This window comes from Styela clava, chromosome 9 (assembly GCF_964204865.1).
Source record: "Styela clava chromosome 9, kaStyClav1.hap1.2, whole genome shotgun sequence".
NCBI lineage: Eukaryota > Metazoa > Chordata > Ascidiacea > Stolidobranchia > Styelidae > Styela > Styela clava.
Window position 1 is genome coordinate 19,279,457 of NC_135258.1, and position 22,488 is coordinate 19,301,944.

General features: G+C 35.6%; 3 protein-coding genes across 4 annotated transcripts in view; 1 reads left to right on the forward strand and 2 right to left on the reverse strand.

The window, feature by feature from the left end:
• The window catches only part of LOC120339668 (ras-related protein Rap-1b-like), a 352,566-nt gene that overhangs the window by 206,715 nt on the left and 123,363 nt on the right, over window positions 1–22,488 (reverse strand). The window lies entirely within an intron of this gene.
• Window positions 4,163–10,744, forward strand: LOC120339688 (solute carrier family 2, facilitated glucose transporter member 5-like). The gene is made up of 5 exons (XM_039407866.2): window positions 4,163–4,350; window positions 6,161–6,285; window positions 7,198–7,462; window positions 9,438–9,770; window positions 10,094–10,744. Exons 1-5 carry the CDS (start codon window positions 4,183–4,185, stop codon window positions 10,742–10,744), a joined length of 1,542 nt encoding a protein of 513 aa, XP_039263800.2. The 5' UTR covers window positions 4,163–4,182.
• On the reverse strand, window positions 15,014–21,075 carry LOC120339677 (contactin-associated protein like 5-3-like). Of its 2 annotated transcripts, none has more exons than XM_039407846.2 (9): window positions 18,041–21,075; window positions 17,497–17,566; window positions 17,305–17,427; window positions 17,118–17,228; window positions 16,914–17,030; window positions 16,109–16,266; window positions 15,716–15,851; window positions 15,452–15,646; window positions 15,014–15,351 (listed from the first exon to the last, which is right to left on the reverse strand). In XM_039407846.2, the coding sequence occupies exons 1-9, from the start codon at window positions 18,254–18,256 to the stop codon at window positions 15,347–15,349; spliced, it is 1,131 nt and encodes a 376-aa protein (XP_039263780.2). In that variant the 5' UTR covers window positions 18,257–21,075; the 3' UTR covers window positions 15,014–15,346. The 2 variants fall into 2 exon arrangements, with proteins under 2 accessions (XP_039263780.2, XP_039263782.2); XM_039407848.2 differs by having other exon boundaries at window positions 15,015–15,351; window positions 15,461–15,646.

Below are 22,488 nucleotides of genomic sequence, written 5' to 3' on the forward strand. Positions count from 1 at the left end.
CGGTACGAATATTGACGGTGAATAAACCGCAAGCTCGATGGACATGAGACAGTCCCCAAAGACAAAACGCAATTATTCAACATTAACTGTTATCAACTGCGTCCAATTTTAAACGTAAAACGCCAATCAATCATATGACATTTGAATAGCTATTTAAATGAAACGTAGCCACAAAAGCTGTCTTCGTTGTTGGACTCAAATCGTTTTCATTCTTCAAGTTGCTAATAGGATACTAAGAAATCGGAATACCATAAGAATTGTTTTTCTTTTACTATACTAATTACTTAGAAAACGTTTTGTGTAAATTCGTGGATTGCAATGTAATTCGTTGGCCAGTATACTAATTAAATTCTTACCGCATCGTAGTATTACAGAATTAAACTCTGATAGTACAATAGAATGGAATGTATCATTCAAATGATTTTTTCGTAATTTTAATTGGTAATTTGTTGTTCAGGCACTTGATATACTTCAACTTTTTGTGGAACAGATAACATACGTTTCTGAAAATACGTTCTTCAAAACTGGCCAAATTTTAATCAAACTTCTTCAAGAAATGTTGATGTTTCGAACCATTAGTCTATCCTCAATAAAGCATTTGAATCACCCAATCACAGAAATATTCGAGTTGTTGATAAATAAATATAACTTTAGTCTTATAAGTTCGGCTGCCAAATTATTGACGATGGTAATTAAATATCGATTTCGATCGGTAAGTATGTTGATAGGTGTGTTGATTTGTCTGTTTGTTTCAATCCGATGCAATCGGGATGCATTAATCCGGTGCGAATTGGGAATCATTTCCGCATTATACATTACGGACCATATAAAAGTGATGTCATGTAACTCAGCGCAAATAGTTCTGAGTATTGTTGCACTTGAAACTATTTAGCCTGGTCTACTTAAACGCACAGTATTGGGCTGAACATCTCCTATATTGCGCCCTAATCACCAATTCGTGTCCTCAAACTTAAATAATTTATTCTTGGAATCATACCGAGCTTTCAAGTTGTTCAATATTGTAAACAGCGGTTAAAATGCCCCCAGATAGTCTGTGCCTTCAAAGTGCCCAATATAATTCAACCTGAAATCGGTGGAATTCTTCAATAACAATTATAGCGACACCTAGGTCCGGGTAGCGTCGACCGTTGATTGGTCGAGTGACGCTGAGGCCCATTTTGATTTCCGGGCGTTTTCGAGATTGAAAGCCACAGGGAAGCTTCTGCCTCACTGTGTTAAACATTACTAAAATATGATTGAATATTTTACATATTGTTTTTAGTATAAATGTTTTGTTGTATCATATTTCAAATGCTGTGTATATGAATCAATAAATTCATATCGTCACGCTAATAACCGAATTGCGTAAGTTATTTTCAGCAGTTTTAGGAAAAATGTAAAAAAAAACTCCTAATGATATTGTTATGCCATTGAGAGTCCATAATTTGCCATGGTTCAATTTTTTGATCGTAGCCGGATTCAAGTTAACTTGCATGACGCAGTTATGTGACGTCATAATGGCGCACTGTGACTTAGGCAGAAATGTGGGTATGACTTGGGGACATGTAATTACCTACAGTTGTACTAATAGCCAACAACAATCGACAGGGGTATTCCCACATCCATTTCCTGTACTACCTTTCGATTTACTTAGTAGTGGTTCCCAACCTTTCTACACTGGCGGGCCGGTAAAATTAAAAATAATGTACTCGCGGACCGGAAAAAATTGAAATGAGTGGAACAGAAAATAATAACATATATTTGCGTATGTCGGGCAATCCCTATGCTTTTAGAGAAGTATACACTTAATTAAAAACATTTCCCATGAGGGAAAATCTATTAAATAATGTGTCGGCAAAAAATTGAAATGGGTGGAACATAAAATAACAACATATATTTGCGTAATAAAATGCAGTGCTGGGCACCAAATATGCGTAAAGATGGCACACATATCACATAAAAAATATTTACAAAAACTATTAACTCCGGTGAGATTTTTGCTACTGTTTCCTTTCCAATACAGGATTGCAAACAAGGCATCGAAAAAAAGGTTTTGCAACACGTAGCTCTGCAGTGGCTATAGCAGTCAATTTATTTGCTTCGTTTCAATTAAAGCTAGAAGTAACTGATTGAAAACTCGGACAACAGTTTGATTGCTCGATTACTTAGCGATGGGTATTCGTTATCAAGATAGCTCAAGAATGAATTGTGACAATGATTCTTTTATAAACCTGGACTGTAAAATAGAGGTTTCATCGGGTTCATCATATCAATCGACGCGAAAAATGTGATTACTCAGAGCCAAGACGTCGCCGGGCCATTAATACCGCACTTATCAAACACCAATATAACTGCGAAGGAGAAATTGAGTAATAAACCAACGTAACTTCGACTTATTAATGAAGAAAACATGCAGAATGGAAAAAGCACGCATGTTGATATGCAGGTTTCTGAATCTTGCGAGATTTGACGGAGCGCTTTCGCGATAAATCGGAACCGAAAAGCGGAAGGTGTGATTACTCGCGCCAAGACTTCACAGGGCCATACCGCTCATATCAAACAGCAATGTGGCGGCAGGAGAGGAATTGCGTAATAAACCAACGTGGCCCTACGTAGACGGTAGAAAAACACCATAATAAAATTACCCGCGCTTGGGAACTACTGGTTTAGTAGTACATAGACGTAATCCTACAACAACCAGCAGACAATACTTGAAATAGAATCTTGAACATCAAAATCAGAAACGATTGGCAAACTGTTTTTTTTTTTTGTCAAAATGAGTCCTAAACACATCGAAATAGCGCTAATGATTTAGAATTTCATGAATAATCGAAAAAATCCTCAAAACACCTCTGCGTCGCAATATTGCCACGTCAATACGTTTGTATTGTCTGCGTAACAGAGCAATACGTCATCAAACTATAAACATGTCATTTTTCTCGCTAACAAGGATGGGTCCTCTTCCAGCACATATGTCAGCAGCTTATGTATTGCCTTTGCAATAATTAGAAGGCAAAGAACAAATAGTGTCATTTGTTACAGGCTAGAATCAAATCCTACCATTTCTGCCACTAGCTTCAGTCGCAAGGTTTGAGACAAGAAGTTTATTTTTATTACGTTATTGTCAAGTTTTTATATTATTATGTTATAGTTGACGATTATCTTGCATTACAGCACCCCCCCCCCCCTTTCCATGTTTTTATTATTTTGCTCATGATTTTCATCAAGCCCCAGAGGCAATATTACTGATCGAAAGCAATGATTCATGCTTCCGTGCAAAAACGGGCTCGAATGAGAAATGTTTTTATTTTACAGTTGAAAAAATTTGTTAGTGAAGATTTTACTTTGGCAGCAGTCTTATTACAAACTGGTTTTGAGTTTTCATTATTATTTTCACCAGGTAGGGGAAGGTATTTACCGCCATGGAGATCAAAAATTTCAGGATTGGGTTAGAAATGGTAGTGTCGCGTCGCCAACAGCGACCAAAGGTTCGGCTATTCACGTTCATTCGAAGTGTAGAAATCTTGAAGAGGCCTATGGTGAGCTGATCAGATCAATAAAACATATGAATGCATTATAAAAAAATCGAACAAAAATTCTAAACCCTGCACCTTAAAAAAATAAATAATATGCAGTTATCTGGTAGTAGTTTTAATTTCTGGATCTGGCCCGGCAAGAGAATCACCAAAGGGTTGTCTTTTTATTGTTGTTCAGAATTATTATCATTACGTATAAATGAACAACTTATTTCACTCCACTGACCAGTTTTCGTTGTAAAAGCAACAGCATTAATGTAAATCACTATGCAATCCCATTAAATACTTGTAGTTTGATATATATATAGGTAGCTAAAGTAGTATTGCCTTATTTTTGAATGTCATGCCCTGATGTTGTTAGATTGTCGTTTTGCTCAGTAAAAGCATCAACTCATTTTTATGCACCGGGAGTCTGCTAAATTTACCCCAGCAAGATGGTAGAAGCCTTCGGTATTGGAACAAATATGTGCACATATACCTTACATCCTTCTGATACTGCTCCTCGAGATCACATTTGCAAATTTGTCGGCGCTCCCGAAATATGTGCGATACACATACTATGTTCAGGTTGTGCACACTTCTGGAGCTCCAATTTTTCTTCAGACTTAAACATAGTTTCAAAAATCAGTATACTCCTATATATAGAATGGAAAATACAGCCGAAAATGAAAACAAAAAAGAGCAAAATTCTCGGTATTGTGTATTTGTAATTCTTTTTAACCAATGGACAATGGCTTTAATAATGGGCATCAACGTTACTGCACTCAACCCTGCAATGGACACAATCGGACAATTTGTAAACATTAGCTATGTGGTTAGTAAAGTTTCATTATAATAACTACGTAGCAAGACACAAATATATAAACATGAATTTACCTACAACCTCAGAATACTTTCAAATACTCGCTGGCCATAATCGGTCAGCGAAGATTCGAGAACTTTACATGATAACGCAAATTTAAACGCAGCTGGTAAGTAAAATTCATATTCACAGAGATCAGATAACCTATGTCCTATGAGCTGAGTTTATTTACATTATGATGAATCCGGTGATATCCCGGAAACCATAAATTAATCAGATTCGAAATTTCGTGTTTTTGTAAGTATCTTTTTAACCCAGAGATTTTATGTAACACACGTCAATGGAATTTTTTCCACGTATAGATCAGAACAACAAGAACCTGGCCATGTTACGGAAATTTTTACCAAAATATTACGAAATTGTAAACAACTTCTATGTACTAAAAATATGTTGAGTGCGTATGAAATTGATGGTGTAAACTGTAGAGCAACTGCCTGATATGAAAAAATAGCGTGCTCGTTTGTTTCTAGAATTTCCATTTTATTCAATCATTTTCAAATTCCTTTTATATTTCTTTAAAAAACATAGTTAATTTTTCTTTTTGGATTAGAATTTGCCGCCTGACAATGCAATTTATTAACAATAAAGTTCATCAATTTAAAAAAATGTCAAGAGAGACAGAGATCAGAATCACATTTCCATTGTTCAATCCAAGCATTTGCATTATTTGTTTCTTCATTGCCTAAGCCCTAAGGGCCTAAGGCACTGCTTTACGTTAGCAGAAGCGTCTAATGTTTTAGGTTGTCTCCTAATCTCTAATAAGTTCGCACATCAGATATGATCCATGTTTATCAAATTCTGCTTACAAGTTTGACCTCAAGCTTTAGGGCATTGGAACTATACGTCATTTGATGATTATTATATAATACGGCGTCATAAAATAAAAATCTGGGGCTCGGTTCCGTGTACATTTACAATGAATTGGTCATGAATAAGCTTACCATACGTCCCGGTTTAGCCGGGACAGTCCCGATTTTACAAGTTGTCCCGCCGGTAGACCTAAATATATTACGGATTCCCATGGACAAACCCGGCTGTATGGTAGTCATAAATATTTTTTTATTTGACTTTAATACAATTTTTTAACGGATGTAGCCAATTTATCACTGATTCGGAACTCACTTCACGAGTTCAGATAGAAGGAGAGAATTTTCTGTCATAGGTATGATATAAAGTATGGCACATGCGTTTATTTGACACCTAACTTTACCGTCGTTAAATAATCAGAATGTCGAAAACAAAGGGCAAATGTCTACTGAGTTGAAGTCAGATTTCAAATACTTGAAGCAAAGACCAATAGAGTATATTTTATAAGATTTACAGCTAATTTTGATGTCCGTAATCAACCCACAATGATAATGAAAAATGTGAAACTATTACTAAGACTCGGAATCGAACCAAGGTTGGTTTGCCAAATCTACAATGTTGGTAGTTTGCTTCAGATATATGGTAAGCCTATTGTCACGAAGGAATATGTAACGCAAAAAATCAAATTTTTAATGCAGTCAAGTTGAGTAATTACATTTACATAGTATAATAATTCCTAAAGGTGCAAGATGGGTGACGTATTTACTTCTAAATGAGTTTCATTTCATTTTGCCCGGGTTATCCATTCGGCCCCTAACCATATTATCAATATATTTTTGCCACTTCCCAATCATTGAATCAAGAACAATTTTGGATAAACGATTTGATTGGTGGACTGTATAAACAAGCACTCATCTTCGTGCTCTTGATGATTGCTTCCGTTTTTTATTTACAGAATCGGTATTCTGACTATCCAACAGAAAGTAAGATTAAAAACATCACGGTGGTTGCTCAATCATCTTTAGCATGGGGATCACTCATTGGATCGCTGCTCGTTAGAATAGTTATTGCGAAATGCAGGTAAAACTATAAATTTTTCTTTTCATTGAAATTAACCTGGCTTAACCTTTGTCCACAACACACTAACTTCAGAGCTAGATAATTCTGTCAAAGTGGAATTCCCCAAACTCTGAATTGATGAAAATATTTGTTGTAGCATCGTTAACGATTTTCAGTTCTTCGTTTTATACACAAATTTTATAAAATTGAGTTTCAGGAAACGTTTTCTTCCTGATTTATGATAATGGTTTCATGTGTAATACTCAAAACCACACGATAGCCTACCTACCGTGTTTCCCCGAAAATAAGACAGTGTGTTATTTCAATTTTCCTTCGAAAAATAACACTACCGCTTATTTTGGGGGGATGTCTTTTATTTTCATTTATCAAAAATAAAATTACAAAGTAGAGAATTACAAGATTTTCAAATATAGAAAATTTGAAAATCGTTATCCATTTACTTATAAATAACCCTTTCCTCTCTCACGCGTTTTAGATTAATCATTTAAAACGTGTTGGAAAGATTTCTTGCTATCGACTAGGTCTTATTCTCAGGGTAGGTCTTAGTTTCGAGGAAACACGGTATACACATGGTTATATATAAACTATACGAGAAAGATGCAGCAGCAAGTTTCTAATTATTGCAGACATTCATTGAATTCATGACCCACTTTCCTTTTGTCCGTGATAAAAATATATTATGTGCATGATCCATTTACTCAAAAAGGTTTGAAACATGGCAACAATTCATGTATTCCTTTTCACACGAACAACAGCAATCTCCCAATCCATTCATAAGTCAAATTTGTGCCCAACAACATTACTAACTTTAAATTAGCAAAACGACTCATAGATTCAATTCCCGCCAACTGGAATCATATGAAAATGTTGTAAAACACACATATTTAACTGAAATCATACTTGTATTATCAGTCGGAAGGGTGGCATCGCTCTGTCCCATGCTCTCAACCTAGTTTCAATTGTGCTTATGTCTCCTGTTGCAAAATTTGCTGAATCGTACGAAGCACTAATAGCAGGTAGAATACTCAACGGCATTTCAAGAGGTATTGGCTACAGCGTCGTTGCTGTCATGGTCGCTGAAACAACCTGTAGAAGAAGACTAGCAAACTATCAAGGTCCATACACGTACTTGCTTTTTGTTGGAGCGGCAGTTGGAGTTGGACTTGGCCATTCAAGGGTTAGTAGCCCTTGACTATTATACTATACCTATATCCATTGACGTCTTGCGAAACAGTATTGTGACGTCAACGTGGGTTTTTGTTTTTATGTATTTTTATAAAATTATCCACCATTCGCCAGTAACCCTGGCCTCCCCCTCGCAGGGGGGCAAAACGGTATTTATAAAATAAATACAGATAAGAATTTAATCTAAATAAAGAATTGAATTGAACATGTAAAAAAATAATAAGTCAATATAAAGAAAAAGTACGGCCTATCTAACTGAGCCAGCCTCTCAAAGAAATATAGAAAAGAAAATCATATGCAAAAATATGCAATTGTTGCGAGGGGCTGGAAAACTCGGCGATGGGTTCTAAACATGCTGGAGAAAATGCGCAACTGAATTATAATTATCGCTCGACTTTTCCTATCAATCTGCGTGAAAATCGGAAACAATGTAAATGGAAAAATTTGATAGTATGAGATTAAAATGAAAATAACCAAATTAATGAATCCCCCATGAAAAGTGTTTAAAATAACTGCAAATTAAAATTGGGATAATTAAGGCTAGCGGTATAAACTAATATATGTATATATGTAGGCTTACCATATACGTCCCGCTTCAGGCGGGACAGTCCCACTTTCCAACGTCTTGTCCCGGTGTCCCGCCCGGTCAGCTAAAAGTCCCGCTTTGGCGTTCATCTAGTCAACATAGTACACGAACATAACCGATTAGCATGTTTTCTATACTGTCGTTGCCGTGTAGCGTATCAGTAGCCTATACTTACTAAAGATGAATTCGTGATTTTGCTTGTTTCGTTGTTTATTTGTTAGCTACAATTTGGTACTTGTAAGTCCCGTACATCAAAAGGGTGCTTAACGTTAACGTAAATTCATTTCTATTTCTCGAAGTGAAAGCGATATTCAGACAGAGAGTATGCGCATGAACACTCGACGACAATATGGTCAATGAAGACGGCCGGGATGGTTTTAAAAGTAGGCCCCAATTGTAAAATCGGTAAATTTGAAGTTAATGAAATCTAAACTATGGTCTTTAGAGGCGTCCAGCTTCGAGGTTACAAAATTATGGTAATCCTACATATATATGACATCCCAAGCCCATCGCCGAGAGTGAGTTTGTGGAGGCAAGTGGTGGCGAGAGAAATAAAATACAAACAAACTAATTTTGAGCCATAGGATCAGTGGACCTAATTTATTGAGCAAAGGGTTTAAACGGCCCAGGGAATCAACCGGGCGAATATGACTAATTTAACTACAAACACACACGCAAGCTCGCAAACACACCAATCATACGAAACGGTATTAAGACGTCACCGTGGGTAGTACAGCGTCTTATTAGACAGGAATGAATCGTTTGGCTAAATTCTTGCTGTTGGTGGGAGGGTATGAATCGCGTTACCAATGGACCAATCGATTTCAATTGTTCAGTCTTAAGAATGGAAGAAGTCGATAGAATGCTGTTTCATTTTTATATTTCCACATTTCCTTTGAGACCCATGGGATACGTTATTTGACTAAAGGTTTTGTATCACTGCATTTCAGTAAAGTTGGTGCTCTTAGGACTCAGTGATGTGCGATGTGTGATTTTCTGTTTATATGGTTTGGCATTGCTCTCTTGTTTAGCTAGTTTTGAAACCAATCCCGTTTGCCTTCGAGATCCCCAATGAATTAGCTGTATAGGGGGTTTAGGCTACATCATCCTGAAACTGAAATGAGGACTATATAATTAATTTTGTGATATTTTTTTGACAGATTCGATTGAAACTTTTAAATTTATTTATCACTATTTGTTATTGTAAATATGGGGTATAAGTTATGGTGCCATGTTGTTGTTTTAATGAACGCGGGTATTAAGCAGGCGTGTATTGAATTATCTCGAAAAATTTCTGTGCGACAAATGGTCCTCTATATTCGAACATCGCTAATTCATCTTATTTTAAAGGTCATTATATCATTTTTATTTGAACTTTCAGGTTTGTGGAAACATTCAATGGTGGCCTCTGCTAACCGCTGCTACAGCTCCCTTTTCTGTTATGTATTTTCTTCTATATCCATGGATGCCCCAGACACCCGTATATTTCATGATGCAACGAAATGAAGTAAAATCTCTTGAAATTTTACGAAAATTACGTTACGGAAGTAGAGGTATACTTGAACGCGAAATAACAATGCTTAAAGCAGAAATTTCCCACGACACAAGAACACGGGGCGCCCGCTTGAGAGACATATTAAGAAGTCCCACCCAACGAAAACAAATTCTTTCAGCAATTTTAACTCTCAATTGCACGCAGTTAGTTGGGACACAGGTATGTAACACAGTTAAACAATGACGATAATTGACGTTTAAGATTAATTAACTAGCTTCGGCGCTCATATTATATTTCTTCCATGAACGTAAAACTAACCCTTATTTTAATCACACATGCAAAAACACCGCATCACACCCTGTGACGACAGTGACATAAATATCATTGTCCTAACGTGCAAAAACGTTGAAAATTCGATGTCATAAAAACCATAATATGCTAGCCACACAATATTTTCAAAAATCCCATTGTGTGGCTTTAAAAGTTGAAATCACCAAATAGTGTTTTACATAGATAGATATATCTTCGTATTTTCATTACAGGCAATATTTTTTTATTCAAACAACCTATTTCGCGAAGCTGGAGTTCCCGAAGAATACATTACTTATGCCTCAATTGGAATATTTGCCCAGTGTGTAATTCCTGGAATAATGGCGATACTCATCGTTCGACGGATCGGTACCAGAAAATTGTTTTTAATAGGAACTGGCATTTCAGCAGTTGGACTCACTATTTTTACATTGGCGAGCATACTCAAAAATAGATTCTCACCGATGCCGTACGTTGCATTAGGTTCCGCAATGCTGTTTTTATTTGGGAATTACCTTGGAATTCAAATTACTACTTTCGCTCTTCCATCCGAGCTAACTACACAAGCGACACGTCCACCAGCTATGCTCGTTGGTGGTATTATCTATTGGGTCACTGCCTGTATGGTTGGTACAGTATTGCCTTATACCTTATCGGCATGGGGAGCGTATGCTTATATACCGTTTATAGTTGCGGCGTTGGTGGAATTTATATATGGATTTGTCTTCCTTCCAGAAACTTTTAAAAAAACAGTGGAGGAAATCCAGGCAAATTTTAGACAATCCAAAGCGCAAGCACGTCGCACATCTCTAAACCAGATAGCTCGCGGTCCATGGTCTATTATGATTTCTTTACAAGCGATAGAGGAGGAGGCACCTAACTAACAACGATGAGGACATTAATATAACAAGAAAAATGTCAATGTCAATTAATTTTACTAATGTATTTCAACAATATTGTACCAATCTAAAATAATTGTTGCTGTGGCGGAAAATGACATAACCAATTTGCAATGTGAGTTCATCTCATTTCGAATAATCAATGGAGGGTCAAGTATTGAAGCATCGTTTTATTTTTAAATATTGATCCCAGACGAAAGAGAAGTATACTGTATTAATGAGGTTGATGCAATGAGGATTGTTGTATACAATGAGGCTGAATAACGATCTATTAATATGTCTAATCACTGCGTGCCAGCTATGTAATCAGATACCTAGACGAATATTCGGAGCTCGCAATATTAGATTACATCCAAAGCCAATTACGCTATACATATGTTACTATATCAAGCTATATGAAATAGGTTTGCGGGCCATACAGGTTCTCGAAAAAGTGAGATCTCTGTCATCATATTTTGAACAAACTCAAAGTCTGCTTGCATACTGCACATGCTGTAATGTGACACAAATTCCTTGATGACACAACGACATTAAGTTACACTCGTATAGGATTTTATTTACATGCAAGAAAAATGTACAACTGTCGCAAATCTCCATTCCATAAGCTACGGCAATAATATATAATTCAAATTCATCCTGTTGTTCCATTTCGGACATATTGTACTATTGTATTGATACTTCGTCAAAAAATCAAATTAATTACATTAAGCTATAATAGTTCGAATATGTCATACGTTGTGGGTGAGTCCACCGTTTTGATTGCAATGTCAGGGCCGTGCATTTTTCATAATTACAAAAAAATTGGGAATAGACTAAACAGGGTGGTCTAAGGTTGTCGGCTCCGCGGGCCACAAAATTATTTTGCATTGTTCACGGGCCACAATAGTGCCAAAAATAGGTAAACAGTGCAATACAAAACAAATAGTTTTATTGGGCAAACACATAGTTATCAGGCATAGCCATTCTAGGCTAATAGAATCCGCATTCGATTTTTAGTTTTCTATGATGCCTATGATATTAGCATATTTTCCCGACCAAAAAGTTAGAAACCCAGATAATAATTTAGACTGCCAAGCACATCACTAAACTTCGCTAGTTTCTCCAGCTAGCCATAACACTATTTAATTCAGTGATATTAGTGATGACAATATGTCAAAAGATTTTTCTGAAAAATTTCATGACAAAACGACACAAAATACAATTTTCTGATTACTCTCCGAATGTGATGCGGGCCACAGATAATAAAGCGGCAGGCCACACGTGGCCCGCGGGCCTGGGTTTGTACCACCCTGGAAACATTCACTCAGTCGCTAAAGACAAAATTCTCAGTTATTGATGAAAGTCAAGCTTCAATATTACAACTGGTTTTCTTCAATTACTCCTGGTAGCTTGTTCACTCTCTCGACCGAGTTCTGTTTTATGTTTGTGAAGTTGGAAGAACTCATTTTCGTCATTTGTAACTTTTGGGAATTCTTTTCGTCGCATTCTTCAATATCACCTGGGCTTCTGCACCTTATAAATATTTCTCTAGAATCAGAAAAACACCCCATAGTTGCAACTATATTCGCAATCATGCTTCCATGCAGAGTTAAGCTCTGGTGGTGCTGATTCTCGGTTGTAACAAAAATCAAAATCAGTGCGGCAAGTACATCTGTTGCTACACAAATGGAAGCAGAAATAAGCGGACGGCGGATGACATTCGTCATTTGTGCATTCTGACGCGTGATAACACTTGTTGATTTCTTGTGTTTTATTATTGGCAGAGCAAATAAAGCCAGTAAAAGCATTTGCATGAAAATGGTAATCGACAACAAAGTGATGAATACAACATCACGAGGCAGTACGGGGGTTGGAATGCAAATGTTGTATTTTTGAGTAAGAATGAAGAGAATCACGTTCACCATAGGAAATATGACGAGAAGAAATCCCACCAGCGCACTCATAGTTCTTGTTACTTTTGATGTGACGTGTCGAAAATAACAGCTTGCATACAACGCTCTCTGTCTGAACCACAAGCAACTGTATGTAAAGACGACGATTGCACAAACAGTCGATGCTCTGAACGGCTTGGAAATATAGCAATAGTCAATAAGAAAGTAATCCAGAATTATGGATATCAAGTTAGCAATGCATCCTAATATTTCACATAGAATTGCTGCAAGAAGTGCGATTCTCATTAGCACTCCGTACATCAAACTCGTCGACCTCATCCATTTTCTTGTCAAGTGCTTCCTTCTCCTTCGATCATACAACGACATCACTGTTAGGAGATAAACGGAGATTCCAAAGTAAAACACAAGAAATATGTTGCTAGTATACCACGCTCTCGACCAAGGAGTTATAAAGTGAATCGCCGCATTCGTATCATTTAGTGACAATCTAAAACCCGCAGATTCATTGTCACCACTCATGCTGATCAACCGAACACCTAAATCAACTACGCGAAACTACAAAATTATCAGCCATATACATGGTGTTATTCATATAAATATTCATGTGATTGCATAAGTACGATCGGTTTTGAATTTAATATCATAATCCAATAATGTTCAATTTACAATACCGCCGGTATCGTTTTTTTTTACCTAGTCGACAGCAAAAAATCCCACCTACACGTTTTGAATGATTAATCTAAAACGTGTGAAAGAGGAAAAGGTTATTGATAAGTAAATGGATATCGGTTTTCATATTTTGTATATATTTGAAAATCTCGTTATTCTCTATTTTGTTTTTGATAAATGAAAATAACCTTGTGCTATTTTTCAAACGAAATTTGAAATAAAATACTATCTTATTTTTTAGGTGAAACACGGTATGTATCATATGACAACAGTCGTATGCTTATATTTGCATCTTTCTGGATTACGACCTAGAAAAGGTTATTACACTACTCGTCGAGCATAATACAAATAAGCTTTTCATACAAATGTGTTGACTGTCATTGCATCAATTTAATTGGAAAGGAAACCCAATCGTGCGAAAACAAAAACAGGCATCAACCTCTATAAAAAATATTGGAATATATGTCTTGAATGAATTGTTGAATTGTTCTCGACTTTTCTGTATATATTAAACACAATATCAGGTCTTTGACTATGTGATGCTAAGTATGATTACTAATAAATATTCGATTTTATTCCGATTCCTAAATTTTCGATTCCGCTTGTCGATTTCGAATCTCTATTCCTCGACCTAATTTTCTTACCAAAACAATGCCATAACAAATCAAAAACTTGATCGAGGCCGCAAGGGCATTCCACGTGAGACGTGACCGAGACGGCGCGGGACCTCGGCGGGCGAGAGGGCTGTATCACGGGTCACGAAAAAAGAGGCTGCTTGGTGTCTAGAGCGGTCGAGTAGAAACAAGTTGACAAGGTCAAACTAACCTAACCTTTGTGTCACATTACATCATGTTCAGCATGCAAGCGTGAGTTCAAAATCTCACGATAAAAACCTCTTTATCGAAGTCTTCTGGCACATGTCCAGGGGGATTCTTGTGAGTTAGGGAAACCTTGCGGAAATATAATTTGCATATGTAATTATCCCGATGTTCACGGCCTAAATATCCACGTCATGTTGAAGAAAACATTCTGCGATTTTTACCATATTTCCCTATTCCAGGATGCGCAACAGATGCAACAAAACGCTAAGAAACAAGAGTGCGATTCTCAAATATAAGGACACGAAAACCAAAACGGAGTAGTACAGGCATGCAATCTGTCACGGTAGACTACAGGTACCACAATATTAACGACTTCGCCTCACTCGCGGAGAACTCGCGGTACGTGCATAGGTTTTTTGCGACCCTTTCGTTCATTTCAGTGCAGTCCTGAGAAAAAAAGTTACGACTGGATAGGTCGTAAATGGATATCATGAAACTTTATTGTCGTAACTTATTGTTGACATAATGAAATGTTCTTTTTTACGCTTCGTGATTTATGTGGCTGCACGAGGTAAATGCATCTTGAGTTAAATAATATTGCGTACCGCAGTCGTAAACTGTTTCATTTGAAGTTGCAGTAAAACTAGTCTGCGACCAGTGGCGTATCCACGTAAAATGGCGCCTATGGCAAAGTTCAAAAATGCGCCCTCCTTGATTATTGGTTAACAATTATACCATTGTGGAATTGAATTGAAATACTTGTTCGTTATTTTTTAATAAAAAATATGAGTTCTATTGTTTTCAGTTTAAAAATTATTTTATTGAAACATATAACGATTGAAATTTTTTGTCCTTTTTGAGCCCCTGTCCAAACGGCGACCATGATATGAACATGGCTGCCATACCCGAGATACGACACCGTCTGCGAAAAAAAAATTTCAATTTTTTTATCTAAAACCATGGCATTTGGTTTCTCTGACCTCTAAAAATTACCTAAGAATATATTTTTGGTATCAATGCATCTTTATAAAAAATTTCTATGTCGAACATCTTGATCAAATTTATTCAATCTTTAACTAAAGCAAATCCTGACGAAATTTATGTATTGTCTTCGTTTGAACTTTTTAATTTGAGCTCTTGTTGGAGAATAAACCCACAAGCAAACAATGCACTTTCAGTTGTGTTCCGACCTTGGTGATCACAAATTAAGCTGCAAGATAAGAAAATGATATGTCCGTGTGAACATTAAGATTAAAAAATACAATACAAAGCACTTGTTTGTAAAATATATACAAATTAAATACTCCAACATATCTCACATTTCCCAATACATTCCAGTTTACCGAGACGATGCCACGCCTTTTCATTAGCCCCGCCTATGTCTCCCAATTTTATCTCCTGTACCGGTAGTTTGGATTTGTCAGTGATGTAACCTTCATCTTGAGTGATAAGATTTTCGGAGTTATTGTCGCAGTTACATCGATGTGAAGACTTTACACAGGTTCCTAAGATATGGAAAATTATGTGAAAAATGAAGTTATTGAAAGTACATTTTATTGACATTATTTTCTGACCTGTTTCTCCACAAGCACAATAATGTTTTCTTTTCGATGTGGCTCCTCCCCAGTAAAGCATTTTCTCTCCGGTTCGAGAAATCCACCACGCATATGGATCACCGTTGTGAAATAAAACTGACCCCTGACATTTCATCTGATAAAAATACAAAAGAGAATAATATAAGTTTTGTCATAATTGGAAATGATTTATCAGAATAATTTTTAATTTTGAAGAATCCAAGTCACAGTTTTTCAATACTATACAACTCAGAAAAACTGTAGTTGAAACATCGTCCAATGGGAGCTTAGGAGCAGTAGGAAAAAATAAAAAATGAAGACCAGTATCACTAAAATTTAAATATGAAAAAACTATGTATTCACGTTAGATTGAGTCCAACTGTAACAATATACCTTGATAAACTGTTTACACTCCGATGAACTATCGATAATTTTAAGAATATGGCGTTGATTTATTCCATATTTGGGAACAAATCTGTAGCAACCTCGTGTATCACAATTTGATTCTGCTTTAAGTTCTTGCATAGAATCATGCCATACTTCTGTAACAACTTCAAACACAGGATTAATAAAATGGAAATAAGTGGTAAATGTTAAAATGTGGATTCTTAGTACGCCGAGGAGAAAGCTGAGGATGAGAAAAGTTGTGTTTTGGTTGAAATGATGTTAGAGAAAACTGTTTTATAGTTCTGTTTTTGAACTTCGGCTTAAGCTTCGAAGCATGATCTTTCATTATTTTCTATTAAATTATTTATTTTTCATGTTTTTTCGAAATTTCTAAATCCCTGCAAAAGTTGCCACACCATTGGAATCGATCATCATTACAACGCGTATATTGAACTCTTCTATAACATCCAATTTGTTTTATAATCTCTGTAAATTGTCCATATATAAAAATTACCAAAATAAATTTACTCTTTATCGATGAATCAGATAATGGAATCCAAAAATATGCCCATTTTTCAAGATACAAGTGAAGACATATACAAGACGTCCAGAATTGCATTTGGTTGCTTTTTCGAAAGTCATGACTGAATGGCCAATAAATTTTTTATAGTAACATTAAGTTTACAGTGAGTTTTTTGACAATACCAATTCGAATACAACTTTTTGTCTTTGTTTAAGGTTTTTTCCTTTGATTCACATTGAGCCCCACTACAGTTTTATAAAAAAGTGAGCAAAATACTTATGTGTAAACCTTGGTCTGAGGCAAAGTTGCAATACACGTCGTACTGGTCACCATCCATTCCCAGACGATAAAATCCCGATTGATAATCTTCTTTAAACTCTTTGAGATCATGGCATGTAAATAGGTCTGTGCAAGAATATTCAATTTATTGAAATGTATGTTGGAACACGAATAGAGCAGTAAAATTACAGTGAAAATCATAGCGCTCCTTACCCCATTTACAAGTATTGAATTGGACAGATGAAGCGGTTGAAGTCTTGAACTTGTAAGATCCGCCATTGATTAATTTTTGATTTTGTCTAAGTTCGTCGCAACTAGAGACCCCTTTAGATAAAAATTCGAATATAATGATATTGCAATTTGGAAAGCGATATACAAACAAGAGCAGGTAAATAAATACCTTCATGGACTTTAAAATCACAATATTGGTAAATAGGTGACGCAGATAGCATACTTCTCATAATGTAGTGCCCGCTTTTTTTAATACCATGAACTTGCTCCAGTTCTTGACAACTTTTTGACACTAAAAAATACAATGTGTTTTTGAAAATCGAGTATTTGATATAGATTGGATGTATCTAAATCTACATACTTAGTATATTCAAGATGTCGGTTTTTGCTTTAGCATTGTCAGCTGGCTTTCCTTCTTTTCCTGGATTTCCCTATGAAGCATTTTTTTTAATTATAAAGCAAATTGATGTCAGAGAAATCCTATTTTTTTTTCATATGTAGTGATAAAGCCGTCATATCGGAATCTGCTATTATAGGCTACCATTCTCAATCTTTTCAAAACTGCACATCATAGAAATAAAATTATCATATGTACAATTTTAAAACTTTAGAAATTCATTCTACTATGTCGTGATATTTTCATTAAAATGTAGCATATAAATAATTTTTAAAAGTTATTAGAGTATGTATTTATACGTTGAAACATTTTACCTTATCGCACAGAATTTCCTCAAATTGAAATATTTACAATGGACGGGCACTAAAATGCAGCTTCAACGTAGCTTTATTTACATTGTATGTGAATATTCAATGTTGGAATTTATTAATTTTGATCTTTATTACGTTTCCCGTCTAAACCTATGTATTATATATAAGAAGTATATATCAACAAACTTTCATTTTACCTTCGGTCCCCGGGGTCCCATCGGTCCTGTTTCTCCAGCTGGTCCTCGCTTACCCGGGGGACCCGCAATACGCGTACCTTCGTTAGAAGACGACTGACTTTCTCCAAAATGAACGTTAACTACGTTACATTTGTTACCATCGTTTGGAATTTGGATCGATTCTTTATGCTGACAACTGACCAAGTTGATCAAAATCATCAATATGAAACAATTCATATTTTTTATTGTTATCTTCGCGATTGTGTTGTATTTATCAAAATCTGAATACTCTGGATAAATGAATATTTTATATATATATATATATATATATGAAAATTTATTCAAAGCTTGCGGCAGAAATAAACAAACGTAGTTTTTGCATGCAATGTGATGTTTAACAAGTTTACTGAAAGTCCGCGATATTACAATATATTTCAGTTAATTTTTCTTGAAAACAAAAAGCCACGCAGCAACTTCAACCATGAAAGGTTCAAAGCACCAATAACTGTCTGTACGCGAAAACTGAATCTACATCTAGAAGTCTGACAATTTTGATGCGAATAGATGTTCTAGCTCTCTGGTTGTTTAATTGATTGATTATCCGTGATGTTACATTTTCAATCTGTCTACAACGAAATCGCCTTAATTTTTTGTGCTAATAAAAAATCTCTTATATCTGTAGCTCAGTTTTCTAAGTTTTCAATATTCAATCTATATTTCCATGAAATTTGCTGCTACACGTCTTGCATTCAAACCAATATTAGCAGTAAAATCGATACTGTCCTCAACGGTTTTGACCGGAAGTGGTCGGCAAGATCAATCAATGATATATTGCAGAATAGAAACATTAGCTGGCATTGGTTGCCGGAAGTCATGGAAAAAACTGTAATCATCGTTAAAAATAATTTTTGACTTTCGATTTTGAGTTTATTCAAATTGCCGAGAGGATATCACTGTTGAGAATAATAATTAAACCAAAACGTTCATCTAGTCCAGGGGTGTGCATTTAGCCAATGAAGTACAGTGTTGAAAGTTGTAGATGTAGTTTAATGTTGTAGACACAGAATACAGAAGATTGTTAAGACATGACGACACCGAGAAATGAGACGACACTTATCAAGACGATTCGACTCCTAATACAAGACTTCTCAATACATGACTTCTTCAATACCTTTCTTTTAAAAATCCAATTGAAACCTTATATACGTATGCTCGTATGGTGATATCGATTCCATTAGGGTTATCGATTCGGGTTGGAATACTAATTAGCATCTGGTGTCATCGATCCAATTATATTTTTGGTTGGCATCTGTTGTATAATTACAACGGGCCCTTTATCGATCTAATATATGAATTTGGAGAATTTCGAAATAAGCAATTTTCAGTCTTTTTATAAATTTTACTTGAAATAACGAATTTATCCCTAATTATATCTACGCCCTTTAGATTGGAAATCGGGGTTTTGGGCATATTTGTCACCTAACATACGTAAATTAAAAAAAAACACATTGAAAATGACAAAAAAACACAATTGAAAGATATACATAATGAAATTCAAAAAAATGGGACGAGAAGATTTAATAATGAGAGGGAAGTAGGATGACAGTAAGAGTGTAGATTAGAAAAGAAAAGACGATTTATTGTTTTTTAAATTTGATTTCGACAGATAAAACTGATCTTTCAATCCAATATACTTCGTCACACTGAATTACTGATAGCTCATGTGTTTGAATAAATAGCGCTTTGTAAGTTCGCTTGCTGCGATATGTTGATAATGCCAGCTTCGGGCTTTGAAAAAAAAGAAAAAAATAGCGCTTTTTTGTTAAAAAAAATTGTCATATACTCGTGTTTAACGTATATATTGATTAGCTCATTTATGCACCGTTCTTATGACGATGTTATAAACGCTTAAAAGAGTGACTCGTTTGAATCATCTTTTTTCAAAATAGTTCAGTGTTGATGAAATCTATCTAATCGAAATAGTTTACATCCGTCAATTTTCAATTATTATAAATCACAAGAATTTTGAAATTGAATATTCACCTTGCTTGCATAATCAATTGACCATAAGATTAGTTGCAATTTGAGTAAACACTCAAACTCTGTTTTCAAGCAATTCATAGAAATTGAGATCCTAATTAATATCGCCAAAGAAGTTGAAGAAAGGACTATACATTGAGAAAAGAAGTAGTACGATAAATGTCCCAGTAAGAAAAAATCGTATGTATATATAAGAAAGTAAAACAAATTGTTGAATAATATTTTCATTCTATTGTCTTGCTCGATCATTTTTTGCTGTGGTCTTTAAAAATATCTACAAGCGTGCGCTTCCTTCGTACTTTTTTAAAAGTTATCGTTCGTTGTATTATACCATCAGTTTAATTTAGCCTGATACAATTTTTCACCTTGTATTTTTGAATTTAAACAAAAGTTCATTGTGTGGACTTGGTCTTTATCCTTCGTCTTCGTATCCTTCGTCGTCTGATTCTTTTCCGATTACCCTTGTTCTCTCGTGCGGTGATACCTTTATTGCTGTACCATCTCTACCGTTGTTGTTGTTTTGTTGGGTCACTTTTAGCGATTTCGACTCCACATCAGAAGATTTGCTATTCTTTGTTCGGGATCACCATTTTAGCCAATGAAGTACAGTGTTGAAAGTTGTAGATGTAGTTTAATGTTGTAGACACAGAATACAGAAGATTGTTAAGACATGACGACACCGAGAAACGAGACGACACTTATCAAGACGATTCGACTCCTAATACAAGACCTCTCAATACATGACTTCTTCAATACCTTTCTTTTAAAAATCCAATTGAAACCTTATATACGTATGCTCGTATGGTGATATCGATCCCATTAGGGTTATCGATTCGGGTTGGAATACTAATTAGCATCTGGTGTCATCGATCCAATTATATTTTTGGTTGGCATCTGTTGTATAATTACAACGGGCCCTTTATCAATCTAATATATGAATTTGGAGAATTTCGAAATAAGCAATTTTCAGTCTTTTTATAAATTTTACTTGAAATAACGAATTTATCCCTAAATGCAAACTGCGGCCCGCGGGCCAAATGCGGCCCGCAAAGAATAACTGTGCGGCCCGTGGAGAAGTGCCAATTTTTAGTGATGTGCCCACGAAGCGGGCTTTTAGTTTAATAATTAATCTGGAACGTGCGAGCAATTTCAGTCTCCTTGCGCCACAAAACCTATATATACCAGTACCCGAATGCCACTGCCATATCGATGAAACTAACTAGAAAGATCCTGTTAGAAAATACACAATGTTATTAAAACTTGTTTTCTTCTTACTGAATTCGATTAAAGTCGGTGTGACAATAAATTGAAATAGCTTTCTTTAGAAACTTTTGCGTTTTAACTCAACATTCCTGCCAGGTCCCCGATCAATGCCGTAAGATCAATATCAAAATTACAGTGCTTGTAACAATTACAGTTGTGCTTGCTTCTACAGTAGAAAATCTACCTAGGAAAGGCTCTACATGAGAAAAATCCAACTCGGAGAATTCTTTTTGTGAAAATATATTGACTAACGTAAGATTTTCCACGAACGAAAACAAAAAATGCGTGTAGTGATATTTATTTATTTTACGTGAATTCAATGCAGTGCTTGAAGCACGGATGCCAAATTCGAATTTATTTTTCGAATATCGCGAAATTCGAGTATCGTTTTTCGTGTTTGTAAGAATACCGAATATGGCGCATATATCCTAGCGCCGCCGTCAACGTTTGGATTTGAAAACATTTTACAATTATTTTATTTTTTATTGTAATCGACGGCAGTCGTATGCGGCACGGCAGTAAATTACAGTCGGCATGAAAGTCATTTCTTGCAATTTAGAGCGTATAAAATAGCTCTTAAATATTATATAGTATCTATCGCAGCGCAGTTTAGGTTGACAATATTAGTTTATAATCAAAAATAAAATCATAACAGCCGACATGAAATATAAAAATCAGCGCCGACTCTCAAAATAAAAGAAGATTCCCGGTCTTAGTTCTCTTTTATTGGCACATGGTAATTTGGGAATCAGGTTCACTCATTTGATAATCACGATGCTACGTAATTACATTTGCGTTTTTCTAAATCAACGAATGATGCCGTGAGCAATATGAAAATTAAAGTCTGTGGTACCTGCCTTGGCACACACCAATAAACTACCTGCCATACCATTGGCCCGTTCGTTTCCCGCGGACAATAAGTACATTCACAATAAGTCTCATTCAGTTTCAGTTGAGAAGACTACGATACGCGTAACAGTTAAAACTAAAGAAAAATAAAACGAATAAAACTGCAAAGTAAAAAGACTGAATTCTTTAATGTGCGTGTGCTCATTTTCGTACATTACGTTCTTTTTAGAATTCAATTTTCAACGCCTTCCCATACCTCCTCCGGTCGCCATTCTCCCACTCTCCACGGTCTTTGCTTAACCCAGTCAAACAGTATG

Coding starts and splice junctions, on each gene's coding strand:
- LOC120339688 (XM_039407866.2), top strand. CDS start 4,183: ATGGAAAATACAGCCGAAAATGAAAACAAAAAAGAGCAAAATTCTCGG. Junction 7,463..9,437: donor TTGGACTTGGCCATTCAAGG/GTTAGTAGCCCT, acceptor TTGAACTTTCAG/GTTTGTGGAAACATTCAATG. Junction 9,771..10,093: donor CGCAGTTAGTTGGGACACAG/GTATGTAACACA, acceptor TTTTCATTACAG/GCAATATTTTTTTATTCAAA.
- LOC120339677 (XM_039407846.2), bottom strand. CDS start 18,256: ATGAATTGTTTCATATTGATGATTTTGATCAACTTGGTCAGTTGTCAG. Junction 17,567..18,040: donor TGGGACCCCGGGGACCGAAG/GTAAAATGAAAG, acceptor AATGCTTCATAG/GGAAATCCAGGAAAAGAAGG. Junction 17,031..17,117: donor ATTCAATACTTGTAAATGGG/GTAAGGAGCGCT, acceptor ATTCTTGCACAG/ACCTATTTACATGCCATGAT.